Source organism: Lynx canadensis, chromosome E1 (genome assembly GCF_007474595.2).
Source record: "Lynx canadensis isolate LIC74 chromosome E1, mLynCan4.pri.v2, whole genome shotgun sequence".
Lineage (NCBI taxonomy): Eukaryota > Metazoa > Chordata > Mammalia > Carnivora > Felidae > Lynx > Lynx canadensis.
Genome location: NC_044316.2, coordinates 10,054,453 through 10,075,971, shown reverse-complemented (window position 1 = coordinate 10,075,971; position 21,519 = coordinate 10,054,453). Strand labels below are relative to the sequence as shown.

At 49.9% G+C, this 21,519-nt stretch overlaps 1 protein-coding gene across 7 annotated transcripts in view; it reads right to left on the bottom strand.

Moving 5' to 3' along the window:
* Positions 1-8,827: 8,827 nt before the first annotated feature.
* Positions 8,828-21,519, bottom strand: part of ULK2 (unc-51 like autophagy activating kinase 2) — a 93,546-nt gene continuing 80,854 nt past the window's right edge. For 3 of the 7 annotated variants that reach the window (XM_030296914.1, XM_030296913.1, XM_030296912.1), the window contains 2 exons: positions 21,116-21,251; positions 17,861-20,199 (listed from right to left, as the gene is read on the bottom strand). In XM_030296914.1, coding sequence (XP_030152774.1) covers positions 20,141-20,199; positions 21,116-21,251 — 195 coding nt within the window. In that variant the 3' untranslated portion in view covers positions 17,861-20,140. Of the gene's footprint in view, positions 9,011-10,622; positions 10,739-11,036; positions 11,239-15,602; positions 16,099-16,366; positions 17,823-17,860; positions 20,200-21,115; positions 21,252-21,519 lie in introns of those variants that run through there. The other 4 variants (XR_003964893.1, XR_003964894.1, XR_003964895.1 and 1 more) reach the window with 4 other exon arrangements.

The window sequence follows — 21,519 nt, the reverse complement described above, 5'->3', positions numbered from 1 at the left end:
CCCCGGGTCCGTGTTTCCTGCCTGTAGGTGAGCTGGGGCAGTTCCCACACATGCACTGGCAATCCGTGCTCACGCCCTGGGCCCTGCCCTCCCTTGGCCCATTTCTTCTGCCCTGTTTTGTGTTTTCCCTGTCAGGGTTTAAGCGCTCTGTGTATCATAGCCATCTGAGTTACCAGTATTTCCCTCAATCTGTCATTTGTCTGTGGACTGTAGTCAGGGTACCTTTTGCTATCCAAAAGTTTTTATATGGCCAACTAGAACATTTCCGTGTTAGCCTGGGTGAGGAGGCTCCTCTCCAATCCTAGGTTGTTCATCTAACTCCCTAGATGTTCTTGTAAGAGTTTGATTATTTTATTATCTCCTCCGAGCCCATCAAGGATTTATTCTACATTTGAAGATGGAAACCCACGTTTATTTTCTTTCAGCTGGAGAGCCTTGTGTGCCGTCACCATTTAACAAAAACACCACCAGCGGTAACAACAGCACTTACGGAGTCCTTAGCAGATGCACTTTCCATGTATTAGCCCATTAATCCTCCCAGCTACCTAAGAAGTAGGAACTATTATAAGTTCCCACAGCTAGTAAGTGACAGATCTAGGTGTCACCCAGGGCATCTGACTTCAGTGCCCCGCCCCCACCAAGGTTCATACCCTTCTTTTTTTTTTTTTTTAATGTTTTATTTATTTTTGAGAGAGAGCAAGAGGGGAAGCTGCAGAGAGGGAGGGGACACAGTGTTCGAAAGAGCGGGGATCGAACTCACAAACTGTGAGATCATGACCCGAGCTGAAGTCTGATGCTCAACCGCTCAACCGACTGAGCCACCCAGGCACCCCAAGGGGTTCGTACCTTTCTGCACCATCCACGTCCTCCAGGTTTTCAAACCTGTTGCCATCGTGTTGAATATGTTTCCTTAAAATTCTTTTACTCTCTCCTGAATCTGTGCTTATGTCTCCTTTCTCATGCTTAACCTTGTACATTTCTATTTCATTTTTCCTTCACCAAGGAAAGTGCAAGTCATGGTGAGCTTGGCTTTTTCTGTGCATTGGGGCTTGCAAAAACCAATTAACACACGCTTATTCTCTCTAATAGAAATATGAATGTCAGTACAGATCTGCTGTTCTAATTCATTAATTTGTCTTTGTGTCTTTACCAATTCCAACTTCCTGATTTCTTTTGGTACTTAGACTGAGCAAGTAGGTCCTTATTTTTGTCTTCCTGTTTTAAGACTAAAGACATTTAAGTTTGATTTTCCACTGAATGTGGTTTTGCTGTGTCCCAGAGGTTTGGGAATGAAGCATCCTTATTTCCAATGCTTTCCACTAGTTTTTAATTCAATTTCCTTCTTGATGTCCTCTTTAAGTATTATCTAGAAGTGTGTTTCCTCATATCAAAGTAGTTAATAGTGTAGTCATCACCTCTTTATTATTGACTGATCTGATTTCACCAGATTAGGATAAAAATGTGGCCTTTTTCTTGGCTTTTCTGCACTGGTTCAGGTTTTCTTTGTGGTCAAATAGATCATTTCTGCAGCAGTTACAGGGACACACGAATAGGAAGTATGTTTTCTCTTCATAGAGGTAAGAATCCTCACCTATTAAATCAGATTTATTGACCACTCCTGCATATCATTCCTTTTTTATTTACTGAGCCTAATTCTGAGAGATGTGTATTGAAATCTCTCACTGTAAACGCACTGCTGTTCAAGTACTGGTACTTATTCTGGTACTTTTGCTTTCTGTGTTTAAACACATGTTGCTTAGTTCCTATGGGTTTGTGACACTTTGGTCTTTATAACTTTTGCTTTTCATCTTCATAGGTCTTCACCTTAATGTCCACCTTATCTGATGTTAATAATACTGGTCCGGGCTTACTTTTATTTGTGCCTCTCTGCACCTCATTATTTCCAGCCTTTCTTTATCCTGCTGTTTTGCATGCATTTCTTGTAAATAACGTCTAGCTAGGGTTTGTTTTAGGTACCATTCTGATGTAGTGTAATGACCGAAATCCTTGATATTATTCTTTCCATTTCCTTTACGTTTACTATTTACATTGTTCTCTCCTCTCAGATGGTTACTATTCCTTCCCTTTCTCCTTGTTAATTTATAAGCTTCCCACAGCACTGACGGTCCCCTTCCTTCTTCCCTGCTCTCCTAACAGATGCATATTTTTCTACAATTATTTGAAAGCAAAATTCCAACTGTTCTCCCCTCTAAGCCGCTCTGTCCCTCTCCTGTCCCAAGACAGAATCTCTAGATCCTTTCCCTTCCTACCCCCTCTCCCTGGACCCCCAGGCATTGGTTGTGACATTTAGGTTGATCTTACTTTCTGCCTCCCCAACATCTGTACCCTTTGGAGAGTTTTGTACTTTTAATTTTAGACTAGTGTTTGGACCAAGTGAGACAGGAATACAAAATGGTTTTTTGAATTTGTTTTCAATCAGTGCCTCCGACTGTGCTCTGTCAGATCTTTATTATACATCCCTTCAAACATTCCAAGCAGCTCCCTTCGCTTCCTGGTTAATTTCCGGTAGCAGAAGCTCAGTCCAGACTAATTTAACACTTTGATCTCCATGAATACTCTCCCTCCTGGCTCAGGTCTGGCCCCGAAGAAGGAGTGGGGGGTCTCGCTCTCCCTCCCAACCCATGTCTCCTGAGTCCCTTTGCCCCTGGGAGCTGGGTCTGGCAGGGGAAAAATGGACTCGGAGCGAAGTCTTTCTACTCAGCTGGTGCTCCTGACGCCCTCCCTCCGTGGGCAGATAATCCACACTGACTCGCGAGAGCCCCCGTGGCACTTGCCCACTTCATAGTTCCCAGGAAAGGGAGAGATTTTTCCTGCCGCCTCATAGCTCCTACCCCTCCCCACCCTCCACATCGCTTCCCACAGGGGTCCCCTCACCCAGCTAGCAGCTCCCCTGGCACCCGCAAGATGGTTAACGCGGCAAGCAGTTAGCTCAGAGGAAACACACACGTGTTCACCGTGCCGCCACCCCACCTTTGCCCTGACTTCGCTCTGGTCCTTTTTTTCTCGCTCAGCCAGCTCGGATGACACAGAGGGGAGCTCAGCAAGTCCCCTGCATGAGGATATGTCCCAAGGGGCGAGGATTTGCCGGCCCCCTTCTTTCCAGGCACCCCGGTCTCTATCAGTGACTCTCTTGAAGCCCCGCTTGGTTGGCCTGGGGACGCGGGGATGGTGGGGAGGAAGGAAAAAGGCCACAGTCCCTTCCCTTTAGGCTCACGACTCCCCGACTCTTACAGATGCTCCAATTTCCAGTTTTCTGTATTACGTGGCAGAGAGATGCTGGAGGAGACATTGGAGCCAGTTCTGCCCCCTCACCCCGGCCGCGAGGTCTCCGTGGGGACACAGGGCCAGAACCCACGGGAATGGGACACTGCAGGCCCTGGGGTCTTTGGTGGGGCTTGGAGGGCTGGTGAGTCCCACAGATGACTCCCACACTGGAGCTCACACCATTTCCACCTGCACCGGGGAGGGCAGGCAGCTGCTCTCAGGACCACGAGACACCTACCCAGCGCGCGGTCCTCGTCGAGCCATCTGCACGATGCACAAACAATGGAGTGTTCTCAAGCCTTAAAAAGGAAGGAAATCTGACACACGCGTGGATATGCACGGACAACATGGATGAACCTTGAGCACATTATGCTGGGTGAGATCAGCCAGCCGCGGGACACATACTATGATTCCGCTTCCATGAGGGACCTACAGTGGTCAGATTCACGGAGACAGGAGGTAGCATGGTGTTGCCGGGGGCAGGGGTGGAAGGGGGAGAGTGTTCAATGGGGACAGTTTCCATTTGGGAAGCTAGAAGGGGTGTTGTGGGTCGATGCCGGGTTGGCTACATAACAACGTGAATGCACTTAACACTGTTGAAGTGTTTGCTTAAAAATGGTGAGGGTGAGGGCCCCTGGGTGGCTCAGTCGGTTAAGCATCCGACTCTTGATTTCGGCTCAGGTCATGATCTCATGGTTCGTGAGTTCGAGCCCCACAATGGGCTCCACGTTGATGGTGTGGAACCTGCCTGGGATTCTCGTTCTCCCACTCTCTCTCTGCCCCTCCGCTGCTCTTTCTCTCCAAAAATAAAATAAAATAAAATGTTTTTTAACGGTGAAGATGGCAACCTTTGTGTCATGTATATTTAACCGCAATTAAATAAAAAATGTTTTTAAACCCATTCATATGGACCCAGTCATGCAACAAACCACCCACACCGTTTAGTGAGCTCCCCCTGGGTGCCAGGTGCAGGAGCCACAGTGGTAAAAAATAAATAATAAGAGGCATAGAGGGCCCTTGCTGTCACAGAGCTCCCATCCAGCAGGGAAGGCAGACCGAAGTGGCTGGGGTGACAAGGGCAGAGGCTCCCGGGGGCTGAATGGACAACCAGAGCCACATGGCCAGTGAGCCCAATCACAGAAAACCCAAGACGGAGAGATGTGCCAAGGTCAGATGAAGTGGTCCCAGCACACATCCGGTGCAAACCAGCCCCAGCCTTGCGTGGCTAACGCTGCACTTGCCCAAAGGCGTGTGTGGAGGATGATAAAGCCAAATCAGGACAGTGAAGACATCTTGGGGGGGGGGAGGGGGAGGGGGACAAGCATAGATAAAGGGCACAGCTGGCTTTCAATGTATTTAACTTCTTTAAAATTTTTTCTTTTCCTACATTTTTTTTTAACGTTTATTCATTTTGGAGAGAGAGAGACAGAGACAGAGACAGAGAGACAGAGCACGAGCAGGGGAGGGGCAAAGAGAGAGAGAGGGAGAGGGAGAGAGAGAATCTTAAGCAGGCTCCCCACCCAGGGCAGAGCCCAGCCCAGGGCTCGATCTCAAGACCGCGAGATAACCACCGGAGCCAGAATTAAGAGTCGGACGTTCAACCGACTGAGCCACGCAGGTGGCTTACGTTTCATTTGCAAAATTAAGACCGGTTTTTAGAGCCATGTTAGACACAGCAAAATTGAAGGGAAGGTACAGAAGTTTCCCATTTACTCCCAACCCCCACCCACGCATAGCCTCCCCAACTGGGTGAGGCTCCCCAACTCAGTGTCCCCCAGCAGCGTGGGACATTTGCTACAACTGATGAGCCTACATGGGCACATCACCATCACCCAAGGCCCATAGTTTATATTACGGCTCACTCTTGGTGTTGTACATTCTACGAGTTTGGACAAATTACAACAGGGATTCACTACTGTCGTATCATACAGAGTATTTTCACTGCCGAAAAGAAGATAAACGTAGGGGAGCCTGGGTGACTCGGTTAAGCATGTGACTTCAGCTTAGGTCATGATCTCACAGTCCGTGGGTTCAAGCCCCGCGTCGGGCTCTGTGCTGACAGCTTGGAGCCTGGAGCCTGCTTTGGACTCTCTGTCTCCCTCTCTGTCTGCCCCTCCCCCACTCGTTCTCTCCCTCCCTCTCTCTCTCCCTCCCCCCCCCCTCCCTCTCTTTCTCAAAAATAAATAAACATTAAAAAATTTTTTTTAAAAAGGGTAGATGTTCAGGGGCACTTGGGTGGCTCAGTCGGTTGAGCATCTGACTTCAGCTCAGGTCATGATCCCACGGTTCGTGAGTTCGAGCCCCACATCAGGCTCTGTGCTGACAACTCAGAGCCTGGAGCCTGCTTCGGATTCTGTGTCTCCCCCTTTCTCTGCCCCTTCCCCACTCATACTTGGTGTCTCTCTCTCTCCAAAAAAAAATTAAAAAAAAATTTTTAGAGGGTAGATGTTCATCATGTATTTATATAGAAGAGAAGCAAATCTTAAAATTGTACATTTTCTGTCATCCCATTTTTGTTAAAGATTTTGGGTACAGGCAGGAAAAATAATCTGGGCAGGACAAACTGAGATGTTAACGTAATCTCTGGGTTTATGGGAGGTTTGTTCTCTCTTCTGCTTATTTGTATTTTAAGAGGTTTTTGCAATGAACACAAAGTACTTATAAAATAAAAAGGGGGAGGGGGGTCTTCCTCTGTTCCCTGGGTTCCCTCTGTCCGTTCCTAGGACGTTGAGAGAGAGAAGTGGCCAAGAGCAGAAGGGGGCTGTGCACGTCCATCAAGGTAGCAAGCACTTCCCAGCCTCCCACCGTGGGCCAGGACCTTGGGGATAAACCCAGTTCTCAACAAGCTCCCACAGTAGAGGCAGGAACTGGGGGCCCCAGTTCAAGAATCCGAGGCAATCTGGAGAGGAGTCACTGGGGGAGGGCAAGGTGAGGGGCCCGGGGCAGCACTGGGGGTGGCAGGAGGGACTCTGTCGGGCAGGAGGTGAGAAGCCTAGCCTCGGTGTGGAGTGGGGTGTCAGGGAAGGGGCTCCGGACAGTGAGGGCATCTCAAGGGACAAAGCTGGGGGCAGGGCACTATAGGCCACATCTTTTCAGGGAGCCCAGAGCGGTTTGGTGAGCTCTGCAGGGCCGGGAGCAATAGGGAGCCATAGAATGTTTAGAAGGACACGTGTTGACCAGGCTGTGCTGCAAAGTACAACCCAAGGCAAACCACCCTCATCCAGGCAGTGGGGGTGGGGGGAGATATAGGGACCAGCTTCAGGCCTGCATCAGGGACCCCGTTCCTCCCTCTCCATCTACCTCTCTCTGTTCTGCTTGTCTACACACTCCCCTTGTTCTCTCCTCCTGAAAACCGGAGGAGGAAGAGGAGGGAAGGAAGAGAGAAAATATCCACCAGCCTCCATCACGGCCAGTATCCGCGCCCCTGGCCTGGCCCCTCCACCACCCTGCACCTGTGCCACACCTGCCCAGCCCCCTGCCCCCCATCTGCCCAGACCCCTCCCTGGGACCTTCTGGAAGGCACAGCTCCGCTCCTCCCTGGCTGAACTGGAAATCCGGTTTGCCCCTAAAGACAAGGAATGTGGCCTCTGGGGCCCTCCCCGGGGGCAGTTTTCCTCTTGAGTCCCTGACCTCAGGCTCCAGGAGTGGGCAGGGCTCCTCTGGACCCCTCATGGGGGGTTCCAGACCACATCAGTCTTCTCTCCCTCACAAATCCACTCCCCCGCTCCTGTGCAGTCCCATTTCCAAAACCCTGGGCCACTGCATGGGGATCTGGCTCTGTCCCCCTCACTGTGGTCACTTACCGCTCAGCCCCAGGGCCTCTCTGTTCTTGGATCTCACTGCACTGGCCTCCCTTCCGCTCCAGTTTTGCCTCCCACTATCACGTGCCTCCTTCAGACTTTTACTTATTTACTTTTACTGTGAAAACTAGGACAATAGGAAAAGGTAAGTTTTGTTCTCGCAACTGACGGTGCCTGTCTGGGACCAGCTCAGACAAACAAACACCCTAGTTCTCCAGGTACACGCACCCCCGGCGGGGCGGTGGGGGGGGGGGGGTTGCAACCGGTAAATACGCCGGACGTAAAATTTACCATCTTAACCATTTCAAGGGTACATTCTGTGGCTCTGTTGTGCTACTGTCACCCCCCTCCATCTCCAGAACTCTTCGTCCCGCAGATCTGACACTCCGTCCCCGTTCAGCACTAACTCCCTACCCCTCTACCTGCCAGCCCCTGGCAACTGCCATCCTACCTTCTGTTTCTGTGAATTGGACAACTCCAGATGCCTCGTGTAAGTGGAATAATGGAGTATCTGTCCCTTCGTGACTGGGTGATTCCAGCCAGCATGTGGTGCTCAAGGTTTATCCACGTCTTAGCAGGTGTCAGTTTCCTTCCCCTTTAAGATTGAGCACACTCCAATGTCCCACTGTATCCATTCATCCATCGCTGGACGCGTGGGGCATTTCTATGCTTTAGCCACTGTGATTAATGCTGCCGCGAACACCGGCATAGAAATCATCTTCTCGTGTCTCTGCTTTTAATTCGTTGGGGTGCGTACCCAGAAGTGGAATTCCTGGACCGTCCAGCGAGTCTATGTTTCATTTTTTGAGCAGCTGCCATATTGTTTTTCACAGTGGCTGCACCAGCGCACGTTGCCACTGGCAGGGCGCGAGGGGTCCGGGATCCCACATTCCCACCACGTTTCTTCCAGCAGATGGGAGACCACCCAGCAGGTGGTCCACACAGTGGACCAGGGGGGTGGGGCGGTCTCATGCTGTGCTGCTGAAAACCCACTCTTCCTCTTTTCCCACCGATCTGTGGGGCTAGTTCTTTCCGGGGCGAGTTCCACCACATTCCCGTGCCCTCTGATCTTGCCTGACTATCCAAGTCCAGCCGGTCAGGAAAATGTCAGGCCGGAGCGATCCTCACGTCCTCTTCGTTGTTTGTGGTCGATGGTCATTCTGAGCTGGGCATCCCCACTGCCCCTCAACTACAGATGCCCTGGGGGGAAACGGGTCACTTCTCAGCTGTCCCACCTCGCTCGTCCCCTTTCTCCTCCATGTCTTGGTGACCTCCGGCCTCACCAGGGTTGAGGAGTGAAGATGGGGAAGCGGTCAGGGAAAGCTTTCTTGTCTGCACAGTCGGAGGGAGGGTTCCTCTGGCTGTGGCAGATGTCGAAAACTTTCTCTTTCAAGTGGTAGATTTTGGAGAGCCTTCCTGTATTCTATCTACCCCAGGGTCTGCTGTCCTGGCTTCGCCCGACACAGGAGACTCCATCTGTCCAGTGACTAGCTGTACTCTTGCCCCTGGTCTGAGCCTGTGATGGAAAACCTCCAGTTTTTCCACCAGGGTCCCCTTCACATCAACCCACGCAGGCCCCCAGCTCTTCCTATCAGGCCCCCAGCCGACACAGCTCCTTCGAGACACTCCCGCACATCCTTGGGCCCTACAAAGTGTTTGACAGCTGATGGCCAGTTATGAACTCTTGGCCATGTGACTTTTCAGGTATCAGACACCCTTCTAGAATGTTCCCCCGGCTTCAGGAGGTATTTATAAAAGTTCTCCCACAGGTCGTGCTGGAGGGACTGCTGAGCAGCCCTTGGCCCTCTATCTTTGGGGGACGCTCCAAGCACAGTGTTGGCCTGGGTATCCCAAAAAGCAGAGTCGGAGATAAAGGCTCATCGCGCATCCAGGGACTTCGCTGGGGTGTGTGGTTCCAGGGGAGCCTGAGTGAGACAGGGAAGGAAGAGAGTCAGTGCAAGGATGTGCTGCTGAGTATGGGACCCCTCGACCCTGGCTGCTGGCTTCTGCAGGACCATCTGAGGACCAGCCTTTATGGAAGGTGTCGGGACCAGTCTGGCTGGTCTCACGAGAGAGCGGTACAGTGAGGTCGGTATTGGCCTCTGCTGCTGGTAGGTTGCACATTAGCAAATATAGCCTTCGAGGCCCGTGGATGGCCTCCAACTCTGTCACCGTGGCCTACTTGTTGTGGGCCATGGACAGGCTGGTAGACCTTCCCAGGACAAGACATCCTGTCTACCTGGTTTGCCTAGTGCCCCCTCTGGTGGCCATTGGTATGAAATACAACACTGTGTGCCCCCTTCCCAGGTCATCCACTCATCCACATGCCTGGTCCCCAGATCTCAACTCCAGTTTCTCAATCTTGCTTCTTCTTGACCCTGACCACTCAGCAAAGCCATTCACCACCACCCATGTGTTCACGTATACCCTTAGCTCGGACCCCTCTTCTCCAGCCATTCAAAGATGACCAGGCATGTTGCTTAAGGCCCTGTCCACCCTGCAAACAGGGTCTTGCACGGGATAGAGCTCCACCAATGCGACAGAACCACACAAGATCTTAAAGGAGGAGCAAAGTGGGGGCCTCCGGGGTCTTCCTCTCTGACACCAGCAGCGGCTGTCACAAGATCAAACTCCCAGAGCAGCAGTGGATGCAGGATTAAGGCAATGCAATGATGTCCTTCCTATACCAGTTCTGCATGACCTGATTTCTGATTTTGTTCCCGGTTCTGCAGGCCTTCCCCAAATTCTTTTCCCAGTCACTTTTTTTTTTTCCCAAATTCCTTTTTGCTTAAATCAGCCAGTCGTTTCTGCTTGTGGTAGCTTACAAAAATGGCCACAGGAATTCTTTCCATAGCCGTGTTCATGCAGTTTTGCAATATGTCATTGCAAAGTCTATTTCTCCGCCCTTGAATCTGGACTTGACCAATGCGACATTAACAAATATGGTTCAGGGGCGCCTGGGTGGCTCATTCAGTTAAGCATCCGACTTCAGCTCAGGTCATGATCTCATGGTTTGTGAGTTCGAGCCCCACATCGGGCTCTGTGCTGACAGCTCAGAGCCTGGAGCCTGCTTCGGATTCTGTGTCTCCCTCTCTCTGTCCCTCCCAACTTGTGCTCTGTCTCTCAAAAATAAATAAATGTAAAACAATTTTTTTTAAATAAACAAACAAACAAAAACACCAAATATGGCTCAGTAGGGGCTTGAAGAGTGCAAGAACCCTGTGGCTTGGTCTCTCATGTCCATGGGATACTGTGACATAAACGGGGCTGAGCTAGCCTTCCAGATGATGACCGACAGGTGGCCAAATCATCCTTGCTACCCCAGCTAAAGATCAAGCAAACCTACAAACACAAGTGAGGCCATCCTGAACCACAGAGCAACAGCCATGCTGAACCAGATCAGAAGACCTACCCAACTGGACTGAAGAATTTTGATAAGTCGTACATATTCATTGTTTTAAGCCATTAAGTTTTAGGGTGATTTGTGACACAGCAAAAACTAACGCACACGCTATTTCTAGCGAAGGAGAACCCTACCTGACACACGCCTACGTCGTATTCGTCTCTACATCATGTTGATTTCAATTCTCATTTGAATAAGTTTCAGTTGGTGTCCCTGTATCCATTGGTGTCCCCTCCGATCTTTTTCCAACCTGCCAATTTAATCAGCCACACCCTCTACTTAAAACCCTTTATAGGCTGTAAGATGACCCACCTCAACATACCGCCCCCCTTCATTTTCCACACATGCTCTGACCTGCGGTCACACAGTGATGGTGCCTGTGAGCCTACGTTCCATCATGGGATGGAGTCCCCTCCTTGCTCACATGTGCACAGACGTGCGTAAAACAGTATGCACACATAAGCAGACTCATCAGGCTCTCTTTGCATTTGGGGACAGGGTGCAAGGGAGGAAGCCTGCCTGAGATAGGTCCTGACTCAGGCACTTACCGCCTGGGAGAAATCAGCAAGTTGAGTAACGTCTCTGTACTGCAGTTTGATCACGGTGCCGGCTCTGAGGTTGACATCAGTTCGTGTACGTAAGATTCTTACAACTGTGGCTGGCACATGGAATGCATATAGATCGGCCAGCAGCACCATTATCATTTTCCACAAATACTCGCTGGGTGTCTGCTATTGGCCAGGCACTGTCCTAGGGACACAATTAGCAAGACAGGAAGATTCCTGGCTTTCGAAAGCTGACATTTTAGAGAGGTGAGTAGAAGAATAAACAAGTAAGAATATAAATACAATAATTTCAGGGGTGCCTGGGTGGCTCAGTCGATTAAGCATCTGACTCTTGGTTTATGCTTAGGTCATGATCTCTTGTGGAATCCAGCCCCACATCTGGCTCTGTGCCAACAGCATGGAATCTGCTTGGGATTCTCTCTCTCCCTCTCATAATAGTTCCTTGAAATGTATCTGTCAGCTTCTGACATAGGAAACATCTCACAGCAGAGGGAACTCCTTCCCTAGACCCTCCCTGCCTTACGTCAGACACTTGTTCCCTAAATTCTAGGCCTTTACCCCTAAGTCCAATGATAGAACAATTTGGGCCTTTGTCTTCTATATCCTGGTTGGCTGGGGGCCTGGTCTTTCGTACCTACAAAGGCCCATCCGGGGCTGATCTCACACACGAGCCTCCACTGCCTGGCTGAGATAGAGGTGAGGGGCAGAAGTCAGAGGGAGGAGGGGCACCTGTGTGGCTGTCGGTTGAGCGTCCGACTTCGGCTCAGATCAGGATCTCACGGTTTGTGAGTTTGAGTCCCTCGTCGGGCTCTGTGCTGACAGCTCGGAGCCTGGAGCCTGCTTCGGATTCTCTGTCTCCCTCACTGTTTTTTTCTCTCTCTCAAAAATAAATAAACATGCAAAAAAAATTTTTTTTAAAAGAAAAAAGAAGTCAGAGGGAGAAGTAAGGGCAGCCCCCCACCCCCACACCCCAGGACTCTCTGTCTCTTTTTTGGGGCCAGAACCAGGAAGAGATTGAGAGACTCTTTGGGGCAAGAGTTTCCTGGTGGGGGGAGGGGTGAATATGCTGAGGACTCACCTCACTGCCTCCCCTAGCAAGAGAGCTGGGCTTCTGGAAAGCACCAAGGGAGTTCTCTGAGCTTTGTCCTTGCGAGCTTGTGCACCTTCTCTGAGGTTTCCCTGGGGCTCTCAAAGGGGTCCATGACCCTTGGCAAGGTGTTACCTTACTGTCCACTCTACCAGGACCCCCTTGTCTCTTTCCCTCTCTCTCTCTCTCTCTCTCTCTCTCTCTCTCTCTCTAGGTGAAGTGGGGAACCCAGACCCATCCCAGGGCCCCCGTGGGCACCCAGGAAGCCTCATTCCTGTGCATAGGCACCCTCTGTCTGCTGGGGTCGGGACACATGGTGGAGGTGGGGGGAACCTCAGCCTGGGCTGAGGGAAGGAGACAGCCATGGAGGGCCTCATGGGGGACCAGTGGGAGAGGGGGAATCTGACTCTGTCACAAGTTCCTTCTCCAAGGCCAGAGAAGGCCTGAGGTGGCCCTGCTGAGCTGTGGGCCACGGAGATCCATAGACTCACGATTTCATAGGGAATTATTTGTTTTAATTTACATGCACACATTTATTTCACATTTTAAACACATCAAGAAAATAGAGCTGAAACCTTTCAGGATCAGCCCTGTAACAAGACACTGGGGCTTGGTTTTGTGAAGTCAGCGTGCCCATGCTCCATGCTGAGAGCTGAGGCCCACGGAGAGGCTCCCTGGCATGGGTCCGGGAATGGATGCTAACTTTAGCATTTAGAACAACTCCAGGCAGCTGTTTCTAGGAACAGGACCTCCAGCCCCGCCAAGAGAGCATAGCATTGCGTATTTTTAGTATTAAAAGCAAAACTACCACCATTTATTAAATGTGCGCTAAGTGCTATTGCGCAAAGGGCACCTTCCCCACAAAAAGTGTTTTAGCAGTTTTCTTTTTTTTAATCTTTTTTTGGTAGGGTTTCATTTTTTGAGAGACAGCGTGATCAGGGGAGGAGCAGAGAGAGAGGGAGACACAGAATCCGAAGCAGGCTCCAGGCCCTGAGCCGTCAGCACAGAGCCCGACGCGGGGCTCGAACTCATGAACTGTGAGATCATGACCTGGGCTGAAGTTGGATGCTTAACTGACTGAGCACCCAGGCGCCCCAAGGGTTTTACATTTTTAAACGGATAGAAAAAGTAAAAAAAAAAAAAAAAAAAGGAGTAGGAGTTGACACTCGAAAATTGCATATAAAGTTTTTACTGGAACATAGCCATGTTCGCCCGTGCACGGTCTACGGCTGCTTTTCGGCGTCAAATGGCAGGGGGCCGCTAGCTGCAAGAGACTGCTTAGCCCCCGAAGCCAGAAATACCCTCTAGTCCTGTACAGAAAGTGCATGAACAGCTGGTATCTTGGGCCGCCCTGTCCCAGATTTCCTCAGTTAGCATGTGACGGAGGAATGTATGATGTTTCTATGACCACGTGAAAGGAAACGGTGGTCTTTACAATAAGCTGCCTATGTAACAAGCATCCTGTCTCCCCGACATACACCAGTTTTCCTATCCTTTCTGAACCGACATGACTTGGTCAGCTGCCGGCTTATTAGCGAGCTAACATCGATGTGCGCTCCGATCGGCTTGCCTAAGCGATGTGGTTTTTTGTTTTGTTTTTTAAGTTTATTTATATATTTTGAGAGAGAGAGAGAGAGAGAGAGAGAGAGTCGGGAGGGGCAGCGAGAGACAGAGGAGAGAGAGAATCCCAAGCAGGCTCTGTGCTGCCAGCACAGAGCCCAACGGGGTGGAGGTAGGAGGAGGCTTGAACCAACTGTGAGATCATGACCTGAGCTGAAAGCAAGAGTTGGATGCTTAACCGACCGAGCCACCCAGGAGGCCCTGTCTAAGCAATGTTGTTCCGGTACATTCTCCGTGGAAAGAAGAGCTCGGGTCTCCAAAAAAAAAAAAAAAACCAGATGTGAGAAAGAGAGTACAGCACACAAGTGGTGGAGGGGAGGACAGAAGTGAGTCCTGCCCCGTGTCCCAGTGGTCAGTGGGGAAGATACAGCCAGGCCCTCGGGCCTCGGCCCTGGCTCTAATCCTGCTGTGACTGCCACTGATCCCGCCACCTGGTGTTTATTCAGGGCTCACCATGTGTCAGGAAGGGGTGTGAGCACTGCATGTATGATTTTGTTTAATCCTCATGATAAGCTTGGGAGGCAAGTTCTATTACCATCTCTGCCTCACAGGCGAGGAAAGTGAGGCCCGTGTCATAGTCAGGGCACATGGGAAGGAGACACAGAAACACGCGTCTGGGGGAGAGGACCCTAAGGCCTCTTGGATCCATTTCCCTCTCCTGAGCCGGGTGACTCAGAACATCTGTTGGGAGCCTTGGCCTGCTCGGCCTGCGGCTCATCTATTCTGCTGCTCCCATCAGGCCTCTGACTGGGGACGGTGGGGGGGGGGGGGTGCATCAGAAGCAAAGGGAATTTCCTGATTTTCTACTAGCCTTTCCCTCACCGTCACCTCCCTTCATCTGTTGTATTTATGGCAAATACTTTCCCTAGTTGTGATTTGCCTCTTGGAGTTTTCCTAGACTTAAAGAGCCTTGTTTAAAAAACGACACAGGGCTGGGGCGCCTGGGTGGCTCGGTGGGTTAAGCGTCCGACTCTTGATTTCAGATCAGGGCGGATTCATGGTTGGTGAGTTCAAGCCCCGTGTCTGGCTCTGTGCTGACAGTGTGAAGCCTGCTTGAGGTTCTCTCGCTGCCCCTCCCTCCCTCCCTCCCTCCCTATCAAAAATAAACTTAAAAAAAAAAATGACACAGGGCTGTTTTGCCTTCATAGTAAAGGGGATTAAGAAGAAAAACCTCATGCTCAAAATATTCTGGGTTTCCACTAGAAACTGTGTCTACTTTCCGCTCTCAGTTTAAGGCATGCCATACCAGCTCGGCTGCCCGCACCTTCTGCTCCTTATGCGGGTTCCTAAAGGAACCATCACTGGGCGTATTTCTAGAGTGTGCAATCCATTTACCCGTCGTCTTTACAGAAACCCGCTAGCTGGAACTGAAAAACAGCCTGTCTTCCTCCCCAGCCTCTCCTTGCGGGGAGGGGAGTGAGGGGAGCCCTGCCCCAGGGGCACAGGACCCTCATCACCGAGATGGGGAGGGCAGGACAGGAAGGTGAGAAAATGGGTTGGGGCCTTGGCGGTTTGAGACAAACAAGAGAAAACCCTGGGGGCTACGCTCCTCCTGGTGGAGGGGCTGGCGTAGTGTGAACTCCACGCTGGACAGGGCCCAGGTGAGGGCGTGGGGCCGCTTGGCCGCAGTGGGGGCAGACCAAGGAGTTCCTGGGGAAAGGGTTTCTGCCTCCATCAACAAAAGAACTGGTCCCAGGACTCGGCCAGGGCTGTGTGCGTGTTGGGGTGGGGGTGGGGGTGGGGTCCCCTGGACAAACCCGGATTGAGGCTTCTCCCACCTGGTGCTGCACCTGCGGTTCGAGCTCACTGGCACAGGTAAGACCAAACAGGGAAACTGCAAAGTGGGTCAATCAAATGCTCAAGTTTATTGATACGTCATAGACGCCCTTTCGCTGGGAGGTTCAAGGGTGGTTTCTGAAACCCACTGTTCTCGGGCTCCAGCCCCAGGCCCAAGAGGGGCTGCACAGAGCTGTTGTTGACTCCACCTGTTCTCGAAATCTGCCTTCTGTTAGGCAGAAGATGGGTCCAAATGGCACAGAGCTCTACTTTTTCCCCCTCTTCCTGGACATCACCAGAGAGGTGTTACAAGGACGTGCGGGTGAGGTTTGGGGCGCTAAGCACATCACAGGGGGAGGGCTCCCCCACACCCAGGCTCCCCAGCCCAGCAGTCCAAACCCCTGCTTCCGCCACTACCTGGCCTCAGGGCTTTTCTCTCGGAGCGGGGATTACTCTCCAAGTCTGTTTCTTCATCGGTAAAATGAGGCAAGTAAGGGTTGATATGCCGATCAAATAAATGTTGGCTCGATACAAACACTTCACCGTAACTGCCAGATTGACCTAAAAGGGTAAATAAAGGATGTCTGAACGCAGCTTGCTGGGCGGGCCAGCCAGGGAAGGAGGCAAGTCCTTTCAGAAGCTGTCCGGCTAGAGCAAACGTGGTTCCAGGGAGCCCTAAATCCAGGCCTTGCCCCAAACAAACACAGGCTGTTCTCCACCCCTCCCCAAAACGACACAGCGGGGAGACGTGGACCGCCACCAGTCCAACAGCGAGCTTCGCTGAGGATACGCACGTCCCCGGAACGGCCCGAACTTCGTGCTCACTAACCTGTTTCATCCGCACCCCACTCTCTGAGCTCTGCGCCCTTGCCCTCTGGACACACAGCTCTGCACGGGGAAGCTGGAGTCTGGGACCCGGGGGACCACCACGCCGAGGAGGCAGAGTGAAGCTTTCAGCAAACAAGTGCTCGGCTGGCCTCTCCTAGTGATGGAAGCAAACTCTGGGAAGGTCAGGACTGTCTCGGAGGAGGGCACGCAGCGTGGGGCGGTCCACGACCGTGCGCCAGGCAGCCTCGCCCAGGAGAGGCCCACCGCCTGTCTCCCGAGTGCAGACGTCGAAGGAGCCGCTGTGCCAAGGGAAGGAGCAGGTGCGGGGCTCCAGGAAGCAGCCTCCTCGGCTCAGATCCACTCCCAGGAGGCACCCTGGGAACACACTGAACGACAAAATCCACATGGCCCGTTGAAAACTGGGCTAAGAGACTCTCTGTGAAAAGGGGGAGCCCATAGGTGAGTTCCGCTTGCAGGGGGCAGACATGCGCGCCCAGGGCCCTGGTCTGTGCGGCCTCCGCGGGGTCAGTGTGCCTGCAGCGGCGGGGACAGCAGGCTCCCGGCCCCCGGTTCCTGTCTCTACCACAGTCTGGTCCCTGAATTCACACTGACCCTTCCTGTTTGGCTCTGCCCCCTCCGCAAAAGCGGAGATTTTCGGGGCTGATTGTCAGTTTCCCGGAGAGCCACGCTTTTCTAGGTGGATCGGTTCTGAGGTGGTTCCCTCTGACTCTGGTAAGGAAAACACCGTCTTGACCCTCTCCCACAGGCAGTCCTCTCACAAGGGCTTTGATAAACGAGGAAGAGACGCGAGCAGGTCCCGAGAGCTTCCGGGGCTGAAGATTCACGGGTCCAGGCCCCAGAGGTGAACCGTCTCAGGGCCGCGTGGAGATGGGCACAGATGCTTCGAAGACGCACCTCTCGGTGGAGGGAGAACATCACGCTCCCCGAGCAGTAGCTCCTCGTTGTCGCGGACACCAGCAGGCAACCCTCCTGGAGCCACACACCAACGGCGCTTTATCTCAGAAAGGATTTAAGACGGTCTGTAGAGACTCCACGCGTGGGAGGTCGTCCTGCAATCACTTCTGTCACCTCAACGGCTTCCTAGATACCTGAGTCAATGGCTTCATGTCCACTATGTCCCCGCTCAGCTTCTCCCTTGTGGCCCTGTGGAGACTGAGGAGGACCCGGCCCTGCCAGGAAGCTCCTCTCCAGGACTCGGGCAGAAACAAGACCATTGCTGCCTCGACTGTTCCTCTGGGCGGGGATAAGGGCGCATGGACTGTGGGAACCGTTAGGTCCAGGACAGGGTGCCGTTATAAAGGCAAACTCTTACAGCGGGAAGAGCTGGTTAGCAAACTCACCGAACAGGCCTCTGTTTACATGCGTGTGCTCAGTAACTTCCCACGTTATGCCTTCAATACGGGTGTCAACCCATGGATGTGTAGACTGGCCCATTTCTACCGTATGAAACAGATGATACGGAATTAAAAAGTACTCGTGGAAACATAAAGCATTTATTATTGCTATAATCAAGGCAAGATCTCTGAAAACAATCGGCCTTGAAAATGGAAGTAGAATCAGAACCGTTATTCATGAGTTTACAGTTTGTTCTTTGCTGTTCAGACCTCACGGTTTCACACACAGCATCTATCACAAGACGGACCTTCGTTATACAAGAGGAGGAAGAATGAACTTGGAAGTCACAAAGCATGGCTTAACTACCTCACTAGTTACCTGACTTCAGACACATCACTTACTTGCTGAGAACCTGTTTCATCCTGTTTAAAGAAAAAAAAAAAAATAAAGGACAGGGCGGAGGGGCCAGAAGGAACCCAGCCCCTTGGAGGATCTACTGAGAGAACGCGGCTGATAACTATGAGAAGGTGAATGAAATTGCTCGGTATGCTTGAAGGAATTATACAAACTAGAGTGTCCCTAATACCAGTGCTTGTCACCCCCGCAGGGAGGCGCAGGAGTCCTCATCGCGTAGTCTACATGCCTGGCAGCCCGCGCTGACGGTCACCGAGCATCGGAAATCTTGGGGCAGGACAAAGGATATTAGTGACCAAGCCTCCAAACTCACTGAGGAAGGAGCTGGCTTGACAAGCCACGTAATACGGACCCAGCTTTGCCCTAGAAACACTTTGTCACTTTTATTTTACCTCAATATACATCTGTACAGGCAATAATAAAAAGGCTATTACACAACAATTCAGTGAGTTTTACCTAGTTTCAAGAATAATGCATATGCAGTTACAAATGGGAGGTAGAAACACTGTATTAAAGACCTAAAAATACAAACATCATATAAATAAATGTTCAAATTAAGTGCTGGAATTTCATACAGATAAATAAGGTAAAAATTACATTACTTCGTCAAAGTAAAAGAAAAACCATGTTTTTGTTTGTCTTTATCAGTACGCTAAAATTAGATTAATGCCAAAGAGCTTCTGTGCAATTTGTCAGAGTTCAGATTATATTATCTAAAAGGATAAAGATATAAGGATTAAAAGTGGAGAATGTTTATTCAAGTATTCAAGCAGGTGAGTAAAAGAAATCAAACAATACACAACGTAGGAACGGTTTCTGGAAGGATGTTAACTGCCCGCATTCTCCACGTCTAGCTATCTGGTGACTAGCTATCTGGTTAACGTGAAAAATACACATTAGGCTGGAGAGAGAGCTGCCCATTTTCCTAAAAGAAAACAAACCTCATTTTTCACTAACTTCATGTAGAAAACTCCACATCACTAACAAGCCTTTGGGTCGCCAACTTTGTTGTGGCCCGGCTAAAATTCTTGAGAGTCTCCCGATTGATACTCTTTCTAATACTGCCCAAATAAACCTTGCCTTTAGTAAACGTAGAGATCACAGGCGTCAATGCACATTCTGCATGCACGGTAAAAAATAAAACCAAAGGCAAACGACCAGCAACTCAAAAATACCACTGAGGAAATCTGTTACGTGTGGATGAACAGGTTAAAAAAATGCAACGGTCCACATGAACACAAGTTTTTACCGTTTAAAAGTCCACTAGACATTACATGTGAATTCTGGAAAGGGTGTGTGTATAGAATATAATCAAGTAAAATATTTTAAACAAGTCCATTGTGCCTCAGTTAGTTTTAAATTGCAAAATCCAATGCACAGTTGTTTTAATAAATTAGTGCAATATGAAAGATTGTGGAAGAGTAACATGTGTCCATATTAGATCAGATGGAAGATTTCACAATTTCTTCCAAGAGCCTTCTTTCAGCTGGTTCTTAAGCTATTTCCTCCTGAGCTGTTTAAGGATGCGTGCTCAGATTTAGACAAACCTACCCCAGATATCAAACTGCCCGGATGAGATGTAGATTTTTTTTTTCTTTTTACTTTCATACCTCAGTAAATACATGGAATTTCACACACTGCTCCGATGAACGAGTAAAGAGCCACTCATTTTGTTCCCCTCTTAATCGTCTTTAAGAATAACTGCACTGATAGTTCTATTTCTAAGGTACGTTTATTTACCAGGTTCGAACTGAGAGCCAAGTGGAATACTCTTGCTGCTGCTTCTACAAAGAAAAGGGGAAGGGGTGTCGTCTCCGATAAGGCAGATTTCCTACAAGTATGTAGTTTTGGATTGTTCTTCCTTTGTGAAGTCACTGCTTGGTCTTTGGTAGTCACCAGGTGAGAAACTACGGTTTCCTGGAGATGGGGAACCAGAACCCGAGCTGTCATCCCAAACTTCTGTCCTCAATTCCACTACTGGTCCAGGGGCCGGACCGGCTGCCGCTCACAGGGTCGCGGTGCTACAGCAGAGTGCTGACAATCTTCTTTCAATACTAGTTTTATCTAGAAATAAAGTAAGTTCAGAGCAAAAGTCATTTCTGTTTTCAAAACCAAGGGCAGAACAAATGGAAAAAAAAACAAACAAAAAAAACAAAACCAAAATCACTTTCCACCTACATCCTTGTCGCTGTTCTATCTTTGCCCCAAAGTGAACCATTCTGAAGATTTTTTCTTCTTTCTGCCTGATAATTGTTTAGATATAATGTCTAGCTCAGTGATGCACAGGAGCAAAATGTAGGTTAGCAAGTCAAATAAAGAAAATTTAGGTTTTAATAGCTAGCTTGCTCACAACTGCACATAATTTTAGAATTGCAGTCCCCTTGAGGCTCTTCAAAATGTGGTGTGACCACATATGCTCCCAAGCCCCTCCTCAAACACCAGGGCTTATACTCCACAAATGGTATCATCATCCTGGCACTCTCTAAATCTCCACTCTGTTGTCTATACCAGATCTGGGGTACGTAGGATCTTCATAAAGTTCTTTTTTTTTTTTTCCCCCACAATTTTTGAGAGGAGAGAGAGCACTAGTGGGGGAGGGGCAGAGAGAGGAGGGAGAGACAGGATCCGAAGCAGGCTCTGCGCTGAAGCCCACAGGGCTTAAAATAGTTGCATGTATTATTATTTAACAAAAACAGAGTTCTCTACATACACAAACACACATCTTCCAACACGGTAATGCGGTATAAAAATCAAAAGCCATCACTCATTACATTATAAGCATGATCTCCGTTCCTCAAACAACTCTCTCATCTTTTAGAAGCAGCAGCAGACCGCAGTAAGAATCAATGACTTGCCCAAAGTTGGAAAGCCAAGATTCAAACGCAGGCAGTACGACTCCAAACTCCAAGCTCTTCCTGCTGCACCCGTAGGAGGCAACTCGGCTGCAATCAATAACACACCACTTTCCAAGTCAACTTACATTTATGTACGTTTTCAATATCTGCAGGGTCCTGGAGGATCTTCGTTAGGCCTTCCAAAAGAAGGGCTGCCTTATGATAGCGATAAACAATATCTTCTGTCTGCTGAAACATCTCATCCAGGGCTGCAGACTGAACCTGAAGCCAAGTCAGCAAGAGCAAGGAGATTCTCAACTTTTCCACGAAAATACACATCCATCTGGGCAATGCAGCTTTCAATGATATCTAACGCATTTTGACGAGATGATATAATCTACCAAACTATACAAAACTTACTCATAACTAAGACTCATCAGATGAGCAGTATAAAGGAGCTTCTCGATGAAAGTTACTTTGCCTTCAAACATAATCCCGTACTCAGAGAGATTCATGACTCAACATTTATACTTCTAAATTGGCTCTTCTA